This window comes from Mesoplodon bidens, assembly GCF_964165515.1.
Source record: "Mesoplodon bidens genome assembly, chromosome: 9".
NCBI classification, from domain to species: Eukaryota; Metazoa; Chordata; class Mammalia; order Artiodactyla; family Ziphiidae; genus Mesoplodon; species Mesoplodon bidens.
Genome location: NC_138166.1, coordinates 37,287,210 through 37,306,507, shown reverse-complemented (window position 1 = coordinate 37,306,507; position 19,298 = coordinate 37,287,210). Strand labels below are relative to the sequence as shown.

Sequence of the window (19,298 nt, the reverse complement as noted above, 5' to 3'; positions counted from 1 at the left end):
TCCTCCCCTCCTCCTTCCCTCTATCCCTCCCTCTCTTCTATCCTTCCTTCCCTTTCTCCTTTATAGAGGTCAGACCTGAGTTGTGTTCTTTTAGCTCTTCTAGCCTCCTATAGCTCCTTCCCTATTTTCCCTCACAGATGTTTCTCCCAATAAATCTCTTGCACATCTAATCCAGTCTTGGTGTTTGCTTCTCAGAGAATCTGGACTAATGCATAAGAATTCTGTTTGAATTAGATCAAAAACAAAACAAAACAAAACACATTTAAAACAAAGGAGAAGGAGAAAGGAGTATAGCAATCTCCTAAATTGTTAGAAACTCATCTCATATTAAAGATTTATTTAAGGATTAAGAAATTATATGTAAAACTGATTAGATTTAGTTTGTCTTTGTAATTCCTATTTAAAAACAGTTAAAAAAGCAGTTTCTAGGAGACTCAATTTTTTTAAAATAAATTTCAATGATCCAGTCTATGGATTTTGGACAAAGACAAATTTCTTTTATAAAAATAAAACTTCCTCTTCCACTTAACAAAATAAACAGTCTCTTACCTTAGTCTCCAATATAATTCTCTGAGAAGAACTACAGTCGAATGTCCTATATTTTTTTCTCACTCAGAAACAGCAATTTGTCAACAAAGGTGCAACATCAAACCATAATTTGGAAAAAGGACATTACCTGTGGCAGATTTTATTTTCCAAAGATACACTACAGTACCTAGCATCCTCTGTGCTCTTCTGCAGTGTGACTTGTAATCCTCCCATCAAGAGGTGGGTCTGCTTTCCCCTCACTTTGAAACTTGTCAGGCTTGAGTTCTCCTAACTAGTAGAGAATGGTGGAGGTGATCTTCCTTGGATCTATGTGCTGATATCTCTTACTAACTTTGGAAAATCCCTGACCATTATTTTCTCTTTACATATTTCTTCTGCCCCATTTTCTTTCTCTTTTCCTTCTGGAACTATAGTCACACACACACTACTGGATTTTTGTCTCACAGGTATCAAATGCTCTGATCCATTTTTCCACTTTTCATCTTTGTGTTTTAGTTTGCATAATTTCTTTTGACTTATCTTCAAGTTTACTTTTTTCTTCTGTTGTGTCCAGTCTGCTGAAATCACATTTTCAAAAATCTCTGATTATATTTTTCATTTTATTTTCTTTTTCCCGTCAGTAATCTTTATCTTTCTGCTGAAGTTCTCCGTGTGCTCCTGTATGTTTTCCACTAAATCCTTTAACACATTTATCATGTTGAGTTTTCAGGACCTGTCTGATAATTCTAATATCTGGATCATCTCTGGTTCTGCTTCTACTGACCATTTTTTCTTTTGACCAGAGGTCAAATTTTTTTGATCATCCAAGTCTTTCATAATTTTTGATTGTATGTCAGGTAGTGTGTATAAAAGAACACTGAGAGTAAAGTAAATAATATTTACCAGCAGAAACGGGTACATCCTTTATTCTGCCAGGCTGCTACTATGGGTACCTAAGTCAGTCTGCACTATAGTTGAGCTCGGTCAGGATTTGTTACAGGTTTAGTTAGGTTCAATTCAGCATTGGCTTCAAATGTTTTTGAGGGCACAATCAGGATTTTCCTTTTATAGGAAGGAGACCTCATACAGATCTCTTTGTACTTTATAGCTCAGCCACCAGCATTCTCAGCCTCAGGTGTGCTTTACAATTTGGCTGTTACTTTTTTTTTTTTGCTGGGGAGTGTTCTTTGCTCTTCTGTCATGTCCTTGGCTTTCACTCATGTCCTTATGAGTCCTCTCCCTTTCTTGCTGTTTTAACTCAGCTTTGGAGGGCTCTTGCAGTATACTGTAAAGAGATTTTTCTCTTCTGCTAATTCCTTAGCCTTTGGCAGCCACTGCTTTGGATTAGATAAAGACCCAGATTGCTTCATCTTTCCTGTCCTAATCTGTTTTTAGCCACTGTCATACTTGAGGATGTTTGTGCCCATTGAGATAGCTGGGGAGGGAGCTCTCTTGCCTGACCACAGCCTATAGAGCTTCAAATCCTTGTACTATGTGAAGGCCCATGGGTTAGAGTTGGCAAGTAGTTGTACACTTGCTGCAGCTTTTGATCCTTGGATTATAAACTGCCACACTAGACCATACACCCACATTAAAAGATGGTTAGGGCTTCCCTGGTGGCGCAGTGGTTGAGAGTCTGCCTGCCGATGCAGGGGACACGGGTTCGTGCACCGGTCCGGGAAGATCCCACATGCCGCGGAGTGGCTGGGCCCGTGAGCCATGGCCACTGAGCCTGTGCATCCGGAGCCTATGCTCCGCAACGGTAGAAGCCATAACAGTGAGAGGCCCGCGTACTGCAAAAAAAAAAAAAAAAAAAAAAAAAAAAGGTTAAATGATCAGCTAGTTTCTCTTTATCCCCCTCTATGGCAGTCTTCTTTCTATAGCTAATCCATAAGAGATAAAAGCACTGTGGGCTTTTTCTTCCTAAGAATGTCTTATTACTTCTTGGATTTTAGTTCCTTTAGATGTCTTTGGTTCCTCAGTTCCATGAGAGGTTTTTTTTAAATTGAGGTGAAATTGATATATAACATTTCATACATTTCTGGTGTACAACATTATAATTCTACATCCACATCCACCACAAAGTGATCATCACCAAAAGTCTCATTATCATCCATCATCATACAATTGATCCCCTTCACTCACTTTGCCTACCTCCCCACCCCTTTCCTCCCTGGTAACCACCAATCTGATCTCTGTATCTGTGAATTTGTTTTTTGTTTGTTCATTTGTTTTGTTTTCTGATAGGTTTTTTTGTTTGTTTTAAAAAACCATGATTTTGTAGCTTTTCTACCTCATCTTGTTAAGGTGGGAGCAAATGGTCTTTTGCAAATTTCTACATCCAAATTCTAAGGCAGAATCCCACTATGTTCACTTGTTTTGTTTTCCAATTTGCAGTACTTTCTTGGTTTTCTCTCTTAAAGGCTGCAACTCCTAATGCAACCCTCCTACAACTTTAGCTCTTGCCTGATTTCTGTAACTGCTCCCTTAAATTGCCCCCCAGACTTAAGGGGAATTATAATAACTACCTGCTCTTGCTAGCTCTGAGCTGCTTCACTATCCTTTGTTGGCTTCCTTTAACCTTGTCCATATTTTTCAAAACAGTCCCTTTATTAAACTCTTCTCAGTCATTTAAATGAGCCATCTCCTTCCTGCTGGGTCCCTGACTGATAGGGGACATTCCTATGAGAAAAAGTAAGAGATTCAACTCACAGGCAGATAGTAGAGTGTATTATGAAGAAAGCAAATAGAGAATTGTCACAGTTGGTTGAGTTATGTTGAAGTAGTAGTAACGCTGGTGACATCCAGGAATGAGAAGAGAAAGAATAGATTTCCCCCCTAATTCTTCTTCTTTAATAAGCCTCTGGCTTCTCAAATGGAAAGCTGAGCCAAAAAGTTTTATTTGGGTTTGAGGGTCATTTTCCAGATTAAAATTAAAAAAAAAAAAAAGGAACTCATTTGGGTGTATACAAAAGGTTAATGTGGAATACCAAGGCTAATGAATTAATGTGGCTTTCTTGGTGAAGTCGGGTCTGGGAAGGTAAAGAGAGATTAGAAGAGGAAGCAGACAATTCCAAGAAGACAAATTATTTTTATCAGCTGCAATATTTTATTTAACATATACAGTATCATTTGCTATCACACAACTTACTCAGCATGAGCCCTTAGGTTTCATATAAGTACCTGAATATTTCTCTCTAAGAACCTTTTTTGGTAGAAGGCACCATGAAATAACCAAACCTTTATTGGCTTAGCTTAGTGCTTGGAACACAGCAGGTTTTCAAAAACTGTTAGATATATTAATACTAGCTGACATATATTAAGGACTAGCTGAGTCCTTACACTGTGCCAGGCGCTCTGCAAAGAGCGCTTGACATACTGTTAATATCCCAATTTATAGGTGAGGAATCTGAGGATACATGAAGCATCTCTATAATAGACACTCAAAGTGATAATGAATTGACAGAGGTGGAGACTGTGTCATTTAAAATTTTTCACAGTTTGTGGGGAAAAAACCCTCAGCTTATTGAAATGCAAGATTGGAAGACAAAAAAACTTCTTGATTTTCTTTTGCATGCATGATAAAGTTTATCAGCATTTTTGCAAATCCCTGTAGGATACATCTGACCTGACAAGAGTCACAATTATGGGTCATATACCTTACCTATTTTCTGAGAAAAGCAGAGATTTCATCTCTCCGTTTATTCTTTCACTTATTTCCTTCCTTTCATTTCCCACCACTTCATTCTTTTAAATCGTTCACGTTCATTCATTTATTGCTTCATTCCTTCCTTTTTTCCTTCATTCAAACAAGGCCAGGGGTTTAATTTTAAAACCTCATTCAAAATGGTGCCACGTCACCCGCTGGGGCCAAGAACCGCGAGGTGCTGTCATCCTTCTCCCTGCCAGCGTGGATCTCCGTGGAGTCCCGCCCTCTTCTCCTCACCTGCTCCCCAGGAGCCCGCGGCGAGGTCGCTGCCATACACTCTGGCCTCAGGCACTCTCCCTCAAGGCCTTCGCCCCTTCCCCCTCTCCCAGGGGCCGCCCCTCCCCTCCCCTCCCCTCCCCTCCCCTCCCGGATCCCAGCTAGCTGAGCGCATTTATTTGCATATTTCTACCTTTGTTCCCCGCCGACGGCCAATCAGCGCGCGGGGCGAGGCGGGGGTGCTGGGCGGGGCTCGGGCTCGGGCTCTGTCTTCAGCTGCTGCGGCCGCAGGTTCCAGAGCGGGTTGGAACCGGTGCGGGCGCGCCGCGCACTGCATCCCCTCCCCAAGCCCCGGGCTCCCCACCGCGGCTCCGCTGCTGCGTCGCCTCGGCCAGGCCCCGAAGGCAAGGACAAAGAGGCTGCCTGGAGGCTCCGCCGGAGCCAGACTTTACCTGAAGTTGCCGGGAACCTCAGGCTCCAAGATGGTTTGTGGGGGCTTCGCGTGTTCCAAGAACTGCCTGTGCGCGCTCAACCTACTCTACACCGTGAGTATCCCGAGCCCGTTCCTCCCCGCCTGGGGGCTTTGCACCTGCTCGGGTGCTCCGTGACTTCTCTGTCTGGCCAATGACTCTCTCACTTCATCCCGCACCCCCTTTCTGTCTTCCCACGCTCTGGCCTCCCCCGCCCGGCCTCGCCATCCATCCCCGCCGGGGACCAGGAGCCGGCGACTGTCGCAGTCTCTTCCTTTCATTGTGAAGCCGCCGTCTTTCTGGCTCACTGGCCGCGTCTCTTCCCCACTGCTCTACCCCGCCCCCTCACCCACCGCCTTGTTTTTCAGTTATTTGACCAGACCTCTCCACTTTCCCATCCTTATACCTTCTGCAACTCACTCTTGGCTCCCAAACCCATCCGGGGCGGATTTGGAGGCGGGAGCTGCCTCGGGTTTGAGGACAGTTTTGCAAAAATAGCGTGATCTGAAACTGACAAGGCGGCATATGGATGGTGTGCGTCGTGTTTAGCTCTGCGTGCGCCTGTGATTTTAATTGAGGCCACCGTGTAGGTTCACAGGATATCCGCAGCTTCCGAAGTTTGTTTCGTGCTTACATAAAGGAATGTCTTTTTGCGGGGAGCGGGAGTTGGGGGGGGGAGTTTTGCTTATACCTGATGCTTTTTCCATGTATCTCCCCTCTTATCAATATCCTAAATCCATTTTAAGCAAAATTCTCCAGTAAATAAGCGAGCCTCCACCCACCCAGGTTGTTTCTTTCCCTGCCAACCAGCTTGGGCTTTTTAGTTTTAACCCTGCAGTGTATGTTTGTAATTTTTGAGGGGCAATTCGGGGTGAACCGGAGGATGGGAGAGTAGATTGCCATTTACCGATTGCCTACTACGTCCCAGATTTTACATACACTTTCCTTTTCCTGACAATCATCGGAGGCAAGGGGCATTGTCTAAATTTTATACGTAAGATAATAGACCGAAAAGGGCTTTAATAACTTTACATAGTTGATAGTTGGCGAGTCAAGAAGTGGAACCCAGGCTGTGGGATCCAGATCTTTCCACAGGCTTCTTTACCATGCGGAAGACACTTCGTCTTCTGTCATCATCCCTCCATCATAGTCTTGCTCCCTTCTATAAATACACCTGGGTTTGTTTTGCAGCACCCACCCTGCAAACAAACCCAGCTCCTGTGCATTAGCAGAGAGCTAGGCCATCTGTGCAAGCTTAGGTTACATCCTTGGAGTGCGGAGTCTGCCTGTGGTCCCCAGCAGGAGGGAGAGGCTGGGTCCTTTTAGCATTACTGTTCCCTTGTATGTGAACATGGTTGCAAAGCTTTGAAAGCAAGACATAAACCTGTAAAAAGTATGTCTTTCTGACTAGTTAGTAGCAATCTAATCAACATGTCACTAATCCTAGATTTGGGAAAAATTCTAGACCACCTGGTGGTTCAGGTCCTTGTAATCCGAGATCCATGTCAAGTTTCAGATGAGAATCCACCTTTGTCTCACCTGAACATGCCTATCACATTGATTATTTATTAAGTAAAAGCTGACCAATTCTCCAGGTATTTTCTTTTATTAGCATGAACGGCCTGTTTAGAACTTCACTTCCCCATTTTATGCTGACTTCTGCCCCTCCCCCTCATGATTTAGTTACCTGTTTGCCAGACATTTAACCTTATAGTATCTGCTTACACACAGTAGAATGTCTGTGTTGCATACTTACGTCACTGAGGAGGTCTATATAGATTAATATGCCATATATATTTTTTTCTAAAGGCAAGTTATTTTTAAATCTGGTTCTGTTGCTTTTGAGATATGTCATTTCTACTTGTATCTCTTGTGTATTAGGAAAGCAAAGAGAAAGGTAACTCTGAAGGAGCATATTATATAAGACTTTTATATCTGTTCTAAATTATTGACCTTCAGAGTGTATTCTATTGATTTTAATAGTACTGTAGTAAAAATTAATTGGAAATTCACAGGACTACAAAGATGGTTGGCCCTTTTAAATCTAAACCTTTTTATTTATTTTAAAAATTTTATTTATTTATTTTTGGCTGCGTTTGGTCTTCGTTGCTGCATGCGGGCTTTCTCTAGTTGCAGCGAGCGGGGGCTACTCTTTGTGCGGTGTGCGGGCTTCTCATTGCGGTGGCTTCTCTTGTTGCGGAGCACGGGCTCTATGCGTGTGGGCTTCAGTAGTTGTGGCTCGCGGGCTCCAGAGTGCAGGCTCAGTCGTTGTGGCACACGGACTTAGTTGCTCGGGACCAGGGCTCAAACACATGTCCCCTGCATTGGCAGGCGGATTCTTAACCACTGCACCACCAGGGAAACCCTAAGGCTTTTTAGAAAAAGGATATTTCTTAAAATGAATTAGTGTCTACTGCATATACATTGTGAACAAGTTTAGATGAGTTCAGCAGTTTAAACTGGAAATGAATGAAAGGTAAACGTTGAACCAGGTCTTAAATAGATGCGGAAAATGTGCCATTGCTATTATTTAGATTCTGTATCTTCCCTGGTTTCACTTCAACATTTTAAGATGGGAAATGTCAAGTGGTTGGGGGCAGGGTTAAGGCTGAAGACTTGGGAGACATTTCTTTTTAAGGCATGAATAGGAGGACCTTTTATAGGTTCCAATCCCACCTGGGTCACTGACTCTGAAATAAGCTCAAAATTGTGGGATTGGATCTGAGATAATTTCTAAAAGTGTTAGTAAAGCCAGGCTTGCATATGGGCGTGGCAGGTGTAAATGCCATGGTCTGCTTTGAGTCATCACCCTTGCCTTGAACCATTTTCTTGAGGAACTTAGGGCAGCCTAACTGTCCACGTGCTCAGGTGGCCTGCTTATGACCTTGAGATTAGGGCAGAATTCCTGACCAGTCCAGAAAGCATGTCATTAAAATAGGTTGGATGGAACATCCCCCAAACTTGTCATGGAGTTCTGATCACTAGCCAAAGGCGTGGCTGATTTTTGTTGTTGTTTATGGTTTGGTTGTTTTAATTAATAGAATCCCTAGTAATGAACAACTTTAGGTTAGTGTAGTGAATATCAACAGTTTATAGATACAGGAGGAAAGGGAGAAGCTACGTTTTCTTTATGCACTTTCATGATGTTATACAAAAGAGAGTGACTGGGCTTCCCTGGTGGCGCAGTGGTTGAGAGTCCGCCTGCCGATGCAGGGGACACGGGTTCGTGCTCCGGTCTCAGAAGATCCCACATGCCGCGGAGCGGCTGGGCCCGTGAGCCATGGCTGCTGAGCCTGCGCGTCCAGAGCCTGTGCTCCGCAACGGGAGAGGCTGCAACAGTGAGAGGCGCGCGCGTATTGCAAAAAAAAAAAAAAAAAAAAGAGTGACTTGCTCTAGAACTTTCTACATTTCTAGAAACAGAATGTTTCTTCACTCAACAAATATTTATTGCGTGTCTACTGTGTGCAAGGCACTGTTCTCAGTCTGGGAATACAGCAGTGAACCAAACTGGGCTTTGAAATCAACATGCCTTATGAAGCCTCTTTTTCATTCACTGTCTTCTCTACATATGATCTCAAGAGCTTTCTTCAGTCAATAAACATTTGCTTACTGTGTGCATTCTGCTGAGAACTGTGGGAAATAATAAACACATACAAAGGCAAGTACCTCCTCTGTGAAGACAGGATCTAGTTGGGATTTATGGAGTGGAAAAATTAATGCTATATAAGGTGCCACAAAATTTAGGACTAAGGTAGGTCTTTGTGGGTTGGAAGAGAAGGTATGATTGAATTGGGGAAGTGTGGAAATAGCTTGGCCTTTTTGATACTGTTCAGGATATAAACACAAGTGAAAACTGCTTTGGGAAAACGGTCTATTTTATTTTTAATCGTTTATTTTAAAATAATTTTGATTGAAAGTATTTTGACAAAAAGTGAGAAATAATTATTCCTAGTGATTTGTGGGGAATTTTAGGAGGTATGAAATAAGTGTTATATTAAAATATGTAACATTTTTTTTTTTTTTAATTTATTTATTTATTTTTGGCTGTGTTGAGTCTTCGTTTCTGTGCGAGGGCTTTCTCCAGTTGCGGCGAGCGGGGGCCACTCTTCATCGCGGTGTGCGGGCCTCTCACTGTCACGGCCTCTCCTGTTGCGGAGCACAGGCTCCAGACGCACAGGCTCAGTAGTTGTGGCACACGGGCCCAGTTGCTCCGCGGCACGCGGGATCTTCCCAGACCAGGGCTCGAACCCGTGTCCCCTGCATTGGCAGGCAGACTCCGAACCACTGCGCCACCAGGGAAGCCAAAATATGTAACATTTTGAATATGTCTCCTTGTGCTTCATAAGCAGAGAAGAAAAGACTTCTAGGAATCGACTGCTGTTTATATGTATGTGTGTGTGTGTGTGTGTGTATGTTTGAATAGTTTTAATTAAGAACGTAAGGAACAGAAAATAACTCATGGTCTTTAAATAAGGGTCATTTCAGAAGTTTCAGTTTTGTTTCTTATTCTATATTTATTCTAAAATCTAAGTTGGTTTCTGTTGGTTTTTTGCAATATTTTTTCTATATCTTGGGTTGCTTTGGGGAAAAAATCTCCATGCAGTCAAAAATTATACCAATTTACATTCATTCTAAGGCATATGTTTATTTGTGTTTTAGGTATCTCTGAAATTGAGGTTGTCTTAAAATAGGTAAAACAAAGTAGATAAATATGTATCTGTACAGTCTATAGAGAGAAAAACAGCTGGGTTTCGGAAGAAAACCTAAATTGTAATACCAACTTTACAACTTGCTTGGAATTTAACCTTGGGCAAACGTCTCCATCTGAGTTTCACTTTATTCATTTATAAACTGGTGATGATATTTTTCATTCTCCCCTTGTGGAGTTGTTAGGATAAAAGGAGAGAAAGTGGATAAATGCTTTGGATGTGCTATAGAAAAAAGAGCTAGTTGTTACAGTTTCGTGGAAAAAGTTGAATTATTTTAAATTTCTGAATTACAAACCTGTAAGTTACAATGGAAAGGTTTTCAAGCTACTGGGATTTCTAACACTTACAGGCTGGTGTTAACTCAAGCAGGCCCTATGGGGGCAAGAGTTCATACCCTCAAAGCAGTAATATTAATCTTTCAGTTGTAAGAAAAAAATGACTGAGGTATGGTGAGTATAAATTTGGAATGATTTTCCTGTACATTTTTTAAAGTCCTATTCTGGTCATTAGAGGGCTGGAAAAGTATAATTTTGTTCAGTTTCTACTCCAAAATAAATGAAAAACACTCATACTTAAGCCAAAGAAAAAAATCTTCTTTTGTAATTGCCTTCAAATTATTGTATTTGACATTTTGCAAAATTCTGATCATTATTTTTCAAATTATTCTTATTTAATATTTTAATGTGTGGTTAGGCTTATGTTATTTCTCGGCCCTTGTTCAAACTACTGAATGAATTTAAAATATTTAAGTGGTTGCTGAATATTTTCTTGGATTTTGAATTTAAAATTTACAGAACCTGGAGTTTCCACGTGATGCTGTTGAGCTGGTGTTTATAGTCAGCCTTTGTTGCAAATATGTTTGTGAAATTTCCCAACTTTTGATTTTAAAAGTTACCGAAATGTGCTATTTATGTCATTTCTTACTTGAAATGAGGTTATTTTCTTTCACAAAGTTTAACAACATAATTAAGAGGCTTTTACAAAGAAAGAAAATTTATTAGGGGAATAATTGTATTTCAGCCTACGTTTGAAAAGTGAGATTTGAACATCTCAGTGGTTTAATTTGCATACAGTTTTAGGTAGTTTAAAAGTGGGCCATCATCACCTCAAACACATATGAATTACTGGTGAAGACAGGCTAGGTTTAGTTCGTCTTCCTTCTTATCACATTTCACCTGAATTGTTCTTCCATATTATCTTATCACTGTAAAATGAATAATGCACCTGTAATAGTGGATGAAAACTCTCAGAGAATAAACCCAAATTCCTTAGCATGCCATTGTTTCACCATCCGCTCTTCCCGTGTGCATCTGTTCATATATTTCAGCCACAGAGGGTTCCCCAGACATTTTGCCCTTTGTTGCCTGTCTTTGCTGATATTCTGCTCTTGACCTGTCATACCTTGCTCTGTCTTTGTAAAACTACTCAAACAAAGCCTCCCGTTTCTTAAGTCAGAAAGAATTGTTTCCTTAAATTTTCACTTGGGAATCAATCTTACTACTTGAGTGCCACCCCAGACTAATTCAGTCAGATTCAGAGAGAGGGAGAGGCATGTGATTTTTTGGTTAAAAAAACCCTTTTTAAAATCTTCCTAGCTAATTCTAAATTACAGTGAGGGCTGAGAGTCAGTGTTGTAAGATTTTATTTTACTCTGTCTTTGCCATTAACCATACCAATGCTCCATACTATAGACTGCTTTGTGTTTGCTTTTTCCCCAGCTAGACTACCCACTGTTTATTGGCAGAGATCATAGCTTTCTCTTTGTTGCATCCTTTGGTTTGTAGCATTTTTTTTTTTTTTTTTTTTTTTTTTTAGCACAGAGCTTATACTCTCTAAATACTTCTTGAATGGAATTTGCAGAATTGGCTGCTCCCTTTTCACCAGAGGTAAAACATACCTAATGAAAGCTTGCATAAACAGGATAATTTGATCAAAATTAAATCTAGAAGACAGCCAAATATTTTAAGACATGAAAATTAGCATTGGGTTAAAAATAATAAATAGGAATTGCTTTTATCCATCTACTGTAGAATCTAGTATGTTTCTTGAAATACTCTTTTCTCTTTTCTCTCTCATTGTTGGCCAAGCTCTCCTATGCATCTGAGGTTTTCCTGTAACCTTTCCTGTGAACAAATCAGCTTTCCATAAAATTGTACTAGAATCATAGTTGGCTAGGGTTCTTTATATTATTAGTCTAATTTATTATTATTAGTCTAACATAAATGTATTGTTAGGACGAACCCAAATAATTTTTCTTTTATTCATTCCAATAATATTAATTAAGGAACAACAGCAGTGAGCGAAACAAACCAAAAGGTCCTGCGTTCATGGATCTTACATTTGGTGGGGAAGGTAGATGATAAGCAAATAAGCAAATAAGTTATACATCATGTTAGAAGGTAAAATGCTATGGAGAAAAATGGAGTAAGAAGGCTGAAGCACAGTGGGGCAGTGGCGGCGGGGTAGGGGAGGATAAGGACATATTTTTATGTGTGGTGGTCAGAATTAGCCTTCTCGGTAAGACAGCAGTGGAACAAAAACTTGAAGGAGATGAAGGACAGACATCTGGAAAAAGTCAGTGGAGGGAACGGCCTTTGAGAAGATCCTGAAGGGGTATTTCTGATTTATGCAAGGGACAGAGAGGACTCCTGTGGCTGGGACACAGTGAGCAAGCGGTGGGTGGAGTGGTTGGAAATGAGTCAGAGAGTTTCTGGGACCCAGTTTGAAGGAATTGAACTTTTACACCAAGGGAAATGGGGAGCCATTGGTGGCTTTGGGCCTGATTTTCATTTAAAAGTTTGTCTGGCTCCTGAATTGAGAATAGACTATAGATGGCAAAAGTAGAAACAGTGAGATCACCTGTAAGGCTACTGCAGTAATTTAAGCAAAGACGATGGAGGTTTGGACCAATGTTATAGCAATGGAAGTAAGAGAAATGGTCAGATTTTGGGTGTATTTTGAAGGTGGTGCCAACATAATTTCCTGATGGATGAGAATGGGGTGTGAGAGAGACCAGTCACAGATTACTTGTGATTTATGGCCTAAACAACTGGCTTGCTGAATCTGCTATTAACGGGAATGGGGAGACTGTGGGTGGAACAGGTTTTGGAAGGAACATAAGAGGTTCAGTATTAGATGTGATGCCAATCAGATACCCAAGTGGAGATGTCAGATGGCAGGTAGTCTAATAACAGTGGAGTTCAGGGAAGAGGAATAGCTGGAGGTTGAAATTCAGGGAGCCGTCAATGTAGAGAGTGGTATTTAGAATGGCTACTAGATGAAATTGACCAGTTAGTGAGGATAGGTAGAGAACGGCAGTGATCTGTGAACTGAACCAAGTACACTCTTATAATAACAGTTTTCGGAGACAAGGAGGAACCAGCCAAGGAGCCTGAGAAGCAATGGCCTGTCAGGTAGGAGGAAAACCTGGTAGAGGCGGGTGTCTTAGAAGCCAAGTGCACATTTTAAGGAGGCAGAGTTGAACATCTGTGTCAAATGCTGCTAAGTAAGGTGAGGACTAAGACATGATTCTTAAGTTGATCAATGAAGAAGTCACTGAAAAAAGCATTAACCCTTTTATTTTGTCATATGATAGACTGTATGTCCCTCAGCAGTAAGGACCGTGTCCCAATCACTCCGGCTTTCCTGAATGCCCAGCACAGCCTTGCCATATGGTTGACATTTAGTTGATTGAATGAAGGAGGCAGTGCAGGGCTGTTTCGCCCATAATTCCACTTCTTGTCTCCCAAAACTGCTCCGAAGAAGGAAGACGTAGGATGGGGTTGAAACTTTGTTGGCAGCTGTGAGTGCTACCTCAAACTAGTTATCCTTGGAAAATGGCAAGTCCGGACGCCTTACTTTTGATTCTCTTTATATAATTTCTTCCCAGCAGATATTATATATTATGTATTCTGTGCCTTGTAAGTATGAAGCAATCTGCTTGGCACCAAGGAGAACACAGAGAAGAAAAATATGTGACAACATCACATCAGCCTTCCTTGTATCATTTGAGGAATGAAAATGAGACGAAGAACTGCGGTCTTGGCTTCAACACTAAATGTCTGGATATTTAGCAGCATCCAGATTATTTAACAGAATTTTCAAATTTCCATCCAGATGTTTGGTATCAGAGAAACACATGCTTCATAATGACTGAATTGTTCTTCAATTTTTCACATTAGGCAGAAGTTCAGAGGGAGAGTTCAGTGTCAAGTGTAATTACTCTTAGGACTGTTGAAGCATGGAGAGGTCTGAGACCTTAGTTTTTAATGTTTCGGTGGATGCTGCGTTACATTTTGGTGGTCTAGTCCTTTTAAGTCTTATTACTGTTTTAAGTTTCTTACCCTCCACTGTCATCATGTCTTCTCTCTTGCTTTAGTGCTGACAAAACAGTTTTGAATGATTTAGCTGCAGAATCGCATCCAGTTTTTTCAAAGGTTCTACGTTCCTCTTTCGTCCTCAAAGCAATTCACTTACCCTGGTAGAATTTGGGTGCTCAAAAAATGTAGCTGCTCTAGAAATGACTCAAGTCTCTCTGTGCATGTTGTTTCTGCAATGTGGTGGATATTTGGTGAAAGAATGAAACTCTCTTTTATAGGTTATATAGAGAAAGAATAATCTGGAACACATGAGGCTGGATTTCTTCACCCCAAATATTGATTAGGTTAGGGAAGAAGCATTTTCCTATCCCTAAAGCATCATGAGCAAGATCATGAGCTCTTTCAGTCTGCAGTGTATTTTGAGTACCTCTTCTGTACCAGGCACTTAGCCACATGCTAGGAATATCAGGTCAACATGTGCTTTGACTGTATGGCACTCAAAGTGTACAGGGCTCATTAGAAGAATTCAAAGTATGACTGGAGGTGGGGAATAGTGGCTAATGAGTTACCTCGAGAGGTAAGCCAGGCCCTTCACATTCTTGGATTTGTCAGCCTGGTATTTGGACTTTATTCTGAGATTAGAAACAAAAGATAGCTGGCATGGGAATGACCTGATCTATTGGCTTTAAATTAAAGACCATCAAAGACTACCATATTAGGAATAGAGTCCAGCTGCAGGTAAGAGAAACCCAGCTACTGCTGCTTCAAATAGTAAGCTCTATTATTTTCATGTAGCAAGATGTCTACAAGTAGGTAATCTAGAGAAGGTGCACAATGCAAGCATGTTATCAAGGTCCCAATTATCCTGCCCTACCATCCTTGGTATGTGACTTTCTTCTTTGTCACCCAATTACGTCTGCAACTCTAGGCATTAGGATTTGTTCCCTGCTGGAAGAAGGATAACGCTGTAAAATGCTTTTCCTCATAAAGCTCTGTGTATGTGTGTGTGTGTGTGTGTGTTAGAATAGTTCTATTGAGGTATTAATGACATACAATAAGCTGCACATATTTAAAGTATAAATTTGATAAAGTTGTGACACATATATACACCTGTGAACCCATGATTGCATTCACGACCTTGAACATATCAACCCCCCAAAGTTTCCTTATCCTCCTTTGTAATCCCTCTCTCCTGCCACATAACCTTTGCTCCCAATTTGCAGGCAACCACTGACCTGATTAGCAGTAAAATTGAGGCTGGAGTTCAATTTGGTAAGCCTGGGGAGGGTATTTGCAGAAGGGAGATGGTCTAGGACATTTCTCTGCCTCATTGAGTCCCTTCTCGTTTGGTCCTTAGAGTAAAAAGTTTCAGGGAGGTCTTTTAGGCTAAAAGGGAGTGCTCATATTTTGTAAAAGCCCATTGACAAGGTGAGGGATTTAGAGTTAGTCTAGGTGGGGAAGGTGGTCATAGTGGGGAAGGAGACAGGGTCACTGCAAGTATGCAAGTATTAAAAATGTTATGATAAACACTTGCAAGATGAAGCTTGCATTGACCAGAATTCTTTATAAGTTATAAATGAACTTAAAAGAATATGTTGGTGAGATAGCACAAACTCTTAGAAGCATATAATTCGGAGATTCAGTAGTTGGATCATCAAGTATGGCTGGATCAAGGGGCTCAGAAAAGCTCAGAACTCTCTTGTTCCTTCTATCCACTTCTCAGCCCAGCTTGCCTCTGCGTAGATTCTTTTTGGGGCCAGAACTTTCCATGTGCAAGATGGCCACTGGCAGAATCAATTTTAATTGTCCTTATGGCTTGCTATACCAGAGGAACCCTTTTTTTCTCTTTCAATATTCCTGTATGATCATATGGGACATACTAATTAACCCTGTTGGTTTATGGACCCAACCCATGAACCAATCACTGTGGGTAGGAGGATGAGCAACCATGATTGCTGCTGGCAGTGGTTGGAGGGGGCCAGTGAGACACTATGATTATGGGTTTTATAAGAAATGTATGTGCTGGGTTGTAAAAACACCATATGTCCCCTACAGAGATCATTTGTCCTCTGAGGAGGAATTTGAATCTTCTATTCCTAATTCTAGAATGTTCTAGCAACTCCATCATTTGAAAGACCTGTAGTGGTTTAATGCTTCTACACCTACTTAAGCTAGATTGTAAAGAACATTATGCACAATATTTTTTTTCTTTCTTCTGGAGTGGCATTGTGTGTTATTGATCCAAAAAGTGAGTAAATACATGTTTATTAGTTTTAAATAATTTTATTTGCTAGAGTGATCTCAAAGATAAAGACTGTGCATCCCGACTAGGATTTCTTTTTTTTTTTTTTGAGGTACACGGGCCTCTCACTGTTGTGGCCCCTCCTGTTGCGGAGCATAGGCTCCGGACGCACAGGCTCAGCGGCCGTGGCTCATGGGCCCAGCCGCTCCGCGGCATGTGGGATCCTCCCGGACCGGGGCACGAACCCGTGTCCCCTGCATTGGCAGGCGGACTCTCAACCACTGTGCCACCAGGGAAGCCCCAACTAGGATTTCTTGCTCCCCTACTCCAGGCAATGCACTGTGTGCTTGTATATGAATGTCGGCATACGTGACAAATTTTCTAGGTCGGGTAAAAGAAAAATAAGCACAAAATGACTAAGCAAGGATTTGGTAGTTAACTAATAGCAAAGATGTATGAGTGAGGACCTTATTGTTTGTTTATACATGACTGTGAAACCAGATCTCATAGGGAGTAAGTCAGGGAGACGCTAATCAAACCTATATCAATGTGGCTACAAAGCAAGAACTACAGTTTCTTATGCATTATAATATTGTCTTTACTATTATATCTCGATGTTAAAAATTACTTAACTATGTTGCTAGGCACTGTGATATGGTCCTACAGGAAGAAAAAAATGCACCAAACAGAGAGGTTGCCACAGTTCTGCCTCTGTCATTGGGCATGTCATTTTGCTACTCTGATTTATCACCTATAAAATGAGGGGACTCGGTTAAGGTCACTGGCCAGATAGCTTTGTGCTGCTAGTGCCCTCCTTCATCAGAATCTGTGGGATTTCCCTGGCAGTCAGTGGTTAAGAATTCACCTTCCAATGCAGGGGATGCGGGTTTGATCCCTAGTCGGGGAACTAAGATCCCTCATCCCTCGGGGCAACTAAGCCCACACACCGCAACTACTGAGCCCACGAGTCTCAACTAGTGAGAAGCCAGGGCGCCACCATAAAAGATCCCGCACAACTGAGACCCGATGCAGCCAAAAATAAAAATAAATAATTTTTTTTAAAAAAAGAATCTATCCATGTGCGCACTAGTAGTTTTGCCACCACCTCCTTTTTTACGGATTTGCTTGGGGAAGCAATACCAGTTGTAGACACTTTTATAATCTTGCCTTGGCGTGGCTTTTCATAAATTTTAGCTTTTGTACTGTCTCTTTTAAAAGCTCTTTTTTGTATGATTCACTTTTCTTTGTTTTAAGGAGAGAACAGGAAAGGTTGGCGCTTCCTGTTCATAAAAAACATTGCTGTCAACAAGTTAACAGATCCATAATTTGTTTTTATCAGCCTTCTGTCTCCCAAAGGAAGGAAACTATTTGTCATAGGTCTAAATTTACTTTCTATTACCATTGGTCTCATAAGGAAACTGTTGTTATTATTAAACAAAAAATTCATGCAGTTCCTTTGTCTACCAGGTTCTAGTTACAAGCAGGCTTTTAAATTATACAGTTAGAATTTTTTTGGAATCCATAATTTTTATATCACTCATTTGGAAGACTTCACATAATCCCATTCTCTTCAAAATTACAAACCAACCATAACATACAATTACCACTATTTAGAAATAAATTGCTTCATTATTATCTTTAAAAGGCTCCTTCTTAGTAAAAGTTAAAGAAACACTGATAATCAGATCTAATTAGAGGCATATCATAAAACTTTTAAATTAGGTATTGTTTCTAATTTAAAAAGTTAATTATGAGTACTTGGGGATTTTTGTTACAGTGTGTTAGAGACAGCAGTCACACCCAAAAACATTTATGTTGTTTTCAATTTTGCTTTATTAAAAAAACCAAACAGGGCTTCCCTGGTGGCGCAGTGGTTAAGAATCTGCCTGCAAATGCAGGGGACACGGGTTCGAGCCCTGGTCCGGGAAGATCCCACACGCCGCGGAGCAACTAAGCCCGTGCGCCACGACTACTGAGCCTGCGCTCTAGAGCCCGCGAACCACAACTACTGAGCCCACGTGCACAACTACTGAAGCCCGTGCGCCTAGAGCCCATGCTCTGCAACAAGAGAAGCCACTGCAATGAGCAGCCCGCGCACAGCAAGGAAGAGTAGCCTCCGCTCACCGCAACTAGAGAAAGCCCGCACGAAGTAACGAAGATCCAACTCAGCCATAAATAAATAAATGTTTAAAAAAAATTAAAAAAAACCAAACATATTTTGGGGGTTTATCAGAAAATTGAGTCACTTAAGTAAGCTTATGTTTGGACAGTTTCTCTGTTGTGGTAATAAATGCAAAATTTGTTTTTGATTGGACAGTTAAATCATGTTCTCTTCCACGTTACAAATGAGAATGTGTATTTAGGAGTCGGGTACCAGAAGGAGGTGATAGGGTGGTGTCAAGATGCACATGTGAGTCTACCCACGTACGACAGACCTAGAGCTTCACTTTCTGTTATAAACAAGTGGAGAATCAGTGAATTACTGCTTACTGTCTTCAGGTCTCTACCACCTTCATTTGAAAGCCTTCCTTTTTCTTAAGTGGGTGCAAATTGTAGGGGAGAATGTGGGCAGTGCCTGGAGATGCACAGTTGGGAATTAATGTGAAATATTTGAGAGACAAATGAGAATATCTTGATGCGAGTAGCCATGTTTGGGGAATTGTGGGGAAAAAAGGCTGGATGAGGCAAGTTGGACAGATTTATAGAGGAAAGCAAAGGGAAGAATTTAGTATTGGGGTTCCAGTAAGAAAAGGGTTGTTACATTTTCAGGCTACTTGTAACTTGGAAATGCTTTATATGCACAGAAAGTAATATGGTGTACTCATGTGATCCCAACAGCCTGATTTCACAAATGCCAGTGTTTTGCTATGTCTCTTTTTAAGAGGTTCAAAGTTATAGTACAGCTACAGGGCCCCTCTCTGTTCCCTTTCCCAATCCCCACCAAAAGTATTGTACTCACTATCCTAAAATCAACATACGTCATTTCTATGCATGTTTATATATGACAATTTGATCTGGTAATCAACCACAGAGAATATATAGTGTTTTTTTAAAAAATAATTAATTTATTTATTTTTGGCCGCGTTGGGTCTTGGTTGCTGCGTG

The 19,298-nt window shown here is 41.0% G+C and overlaps 1 protein-coding gene across 1 annotated transcript in view; it reads left to right on the top strand.

Moving 5' to 3' along the window:
- The first annotated feature begins 4,691 nt into the window (after positions 1–4,691).
- The window catches only part of TSPAN13 (tetraspanin 13), a 34,908-nt gene continuing 20,301 nt past the window's right edge, over positions 4,692–19,298 (top strand). The window contains exon 1 of the mRNA XM_081244652.1: positions 4,692–4,998. Coding sequence (XP_081100778.1) covers positions 4,936–4,998 — 63 coding nt within the window. The 5' untranslated portion in view covers positions 4,692–4,935. The remainder of the gene's footprint in view (positions 4,999–19,298) is intronic.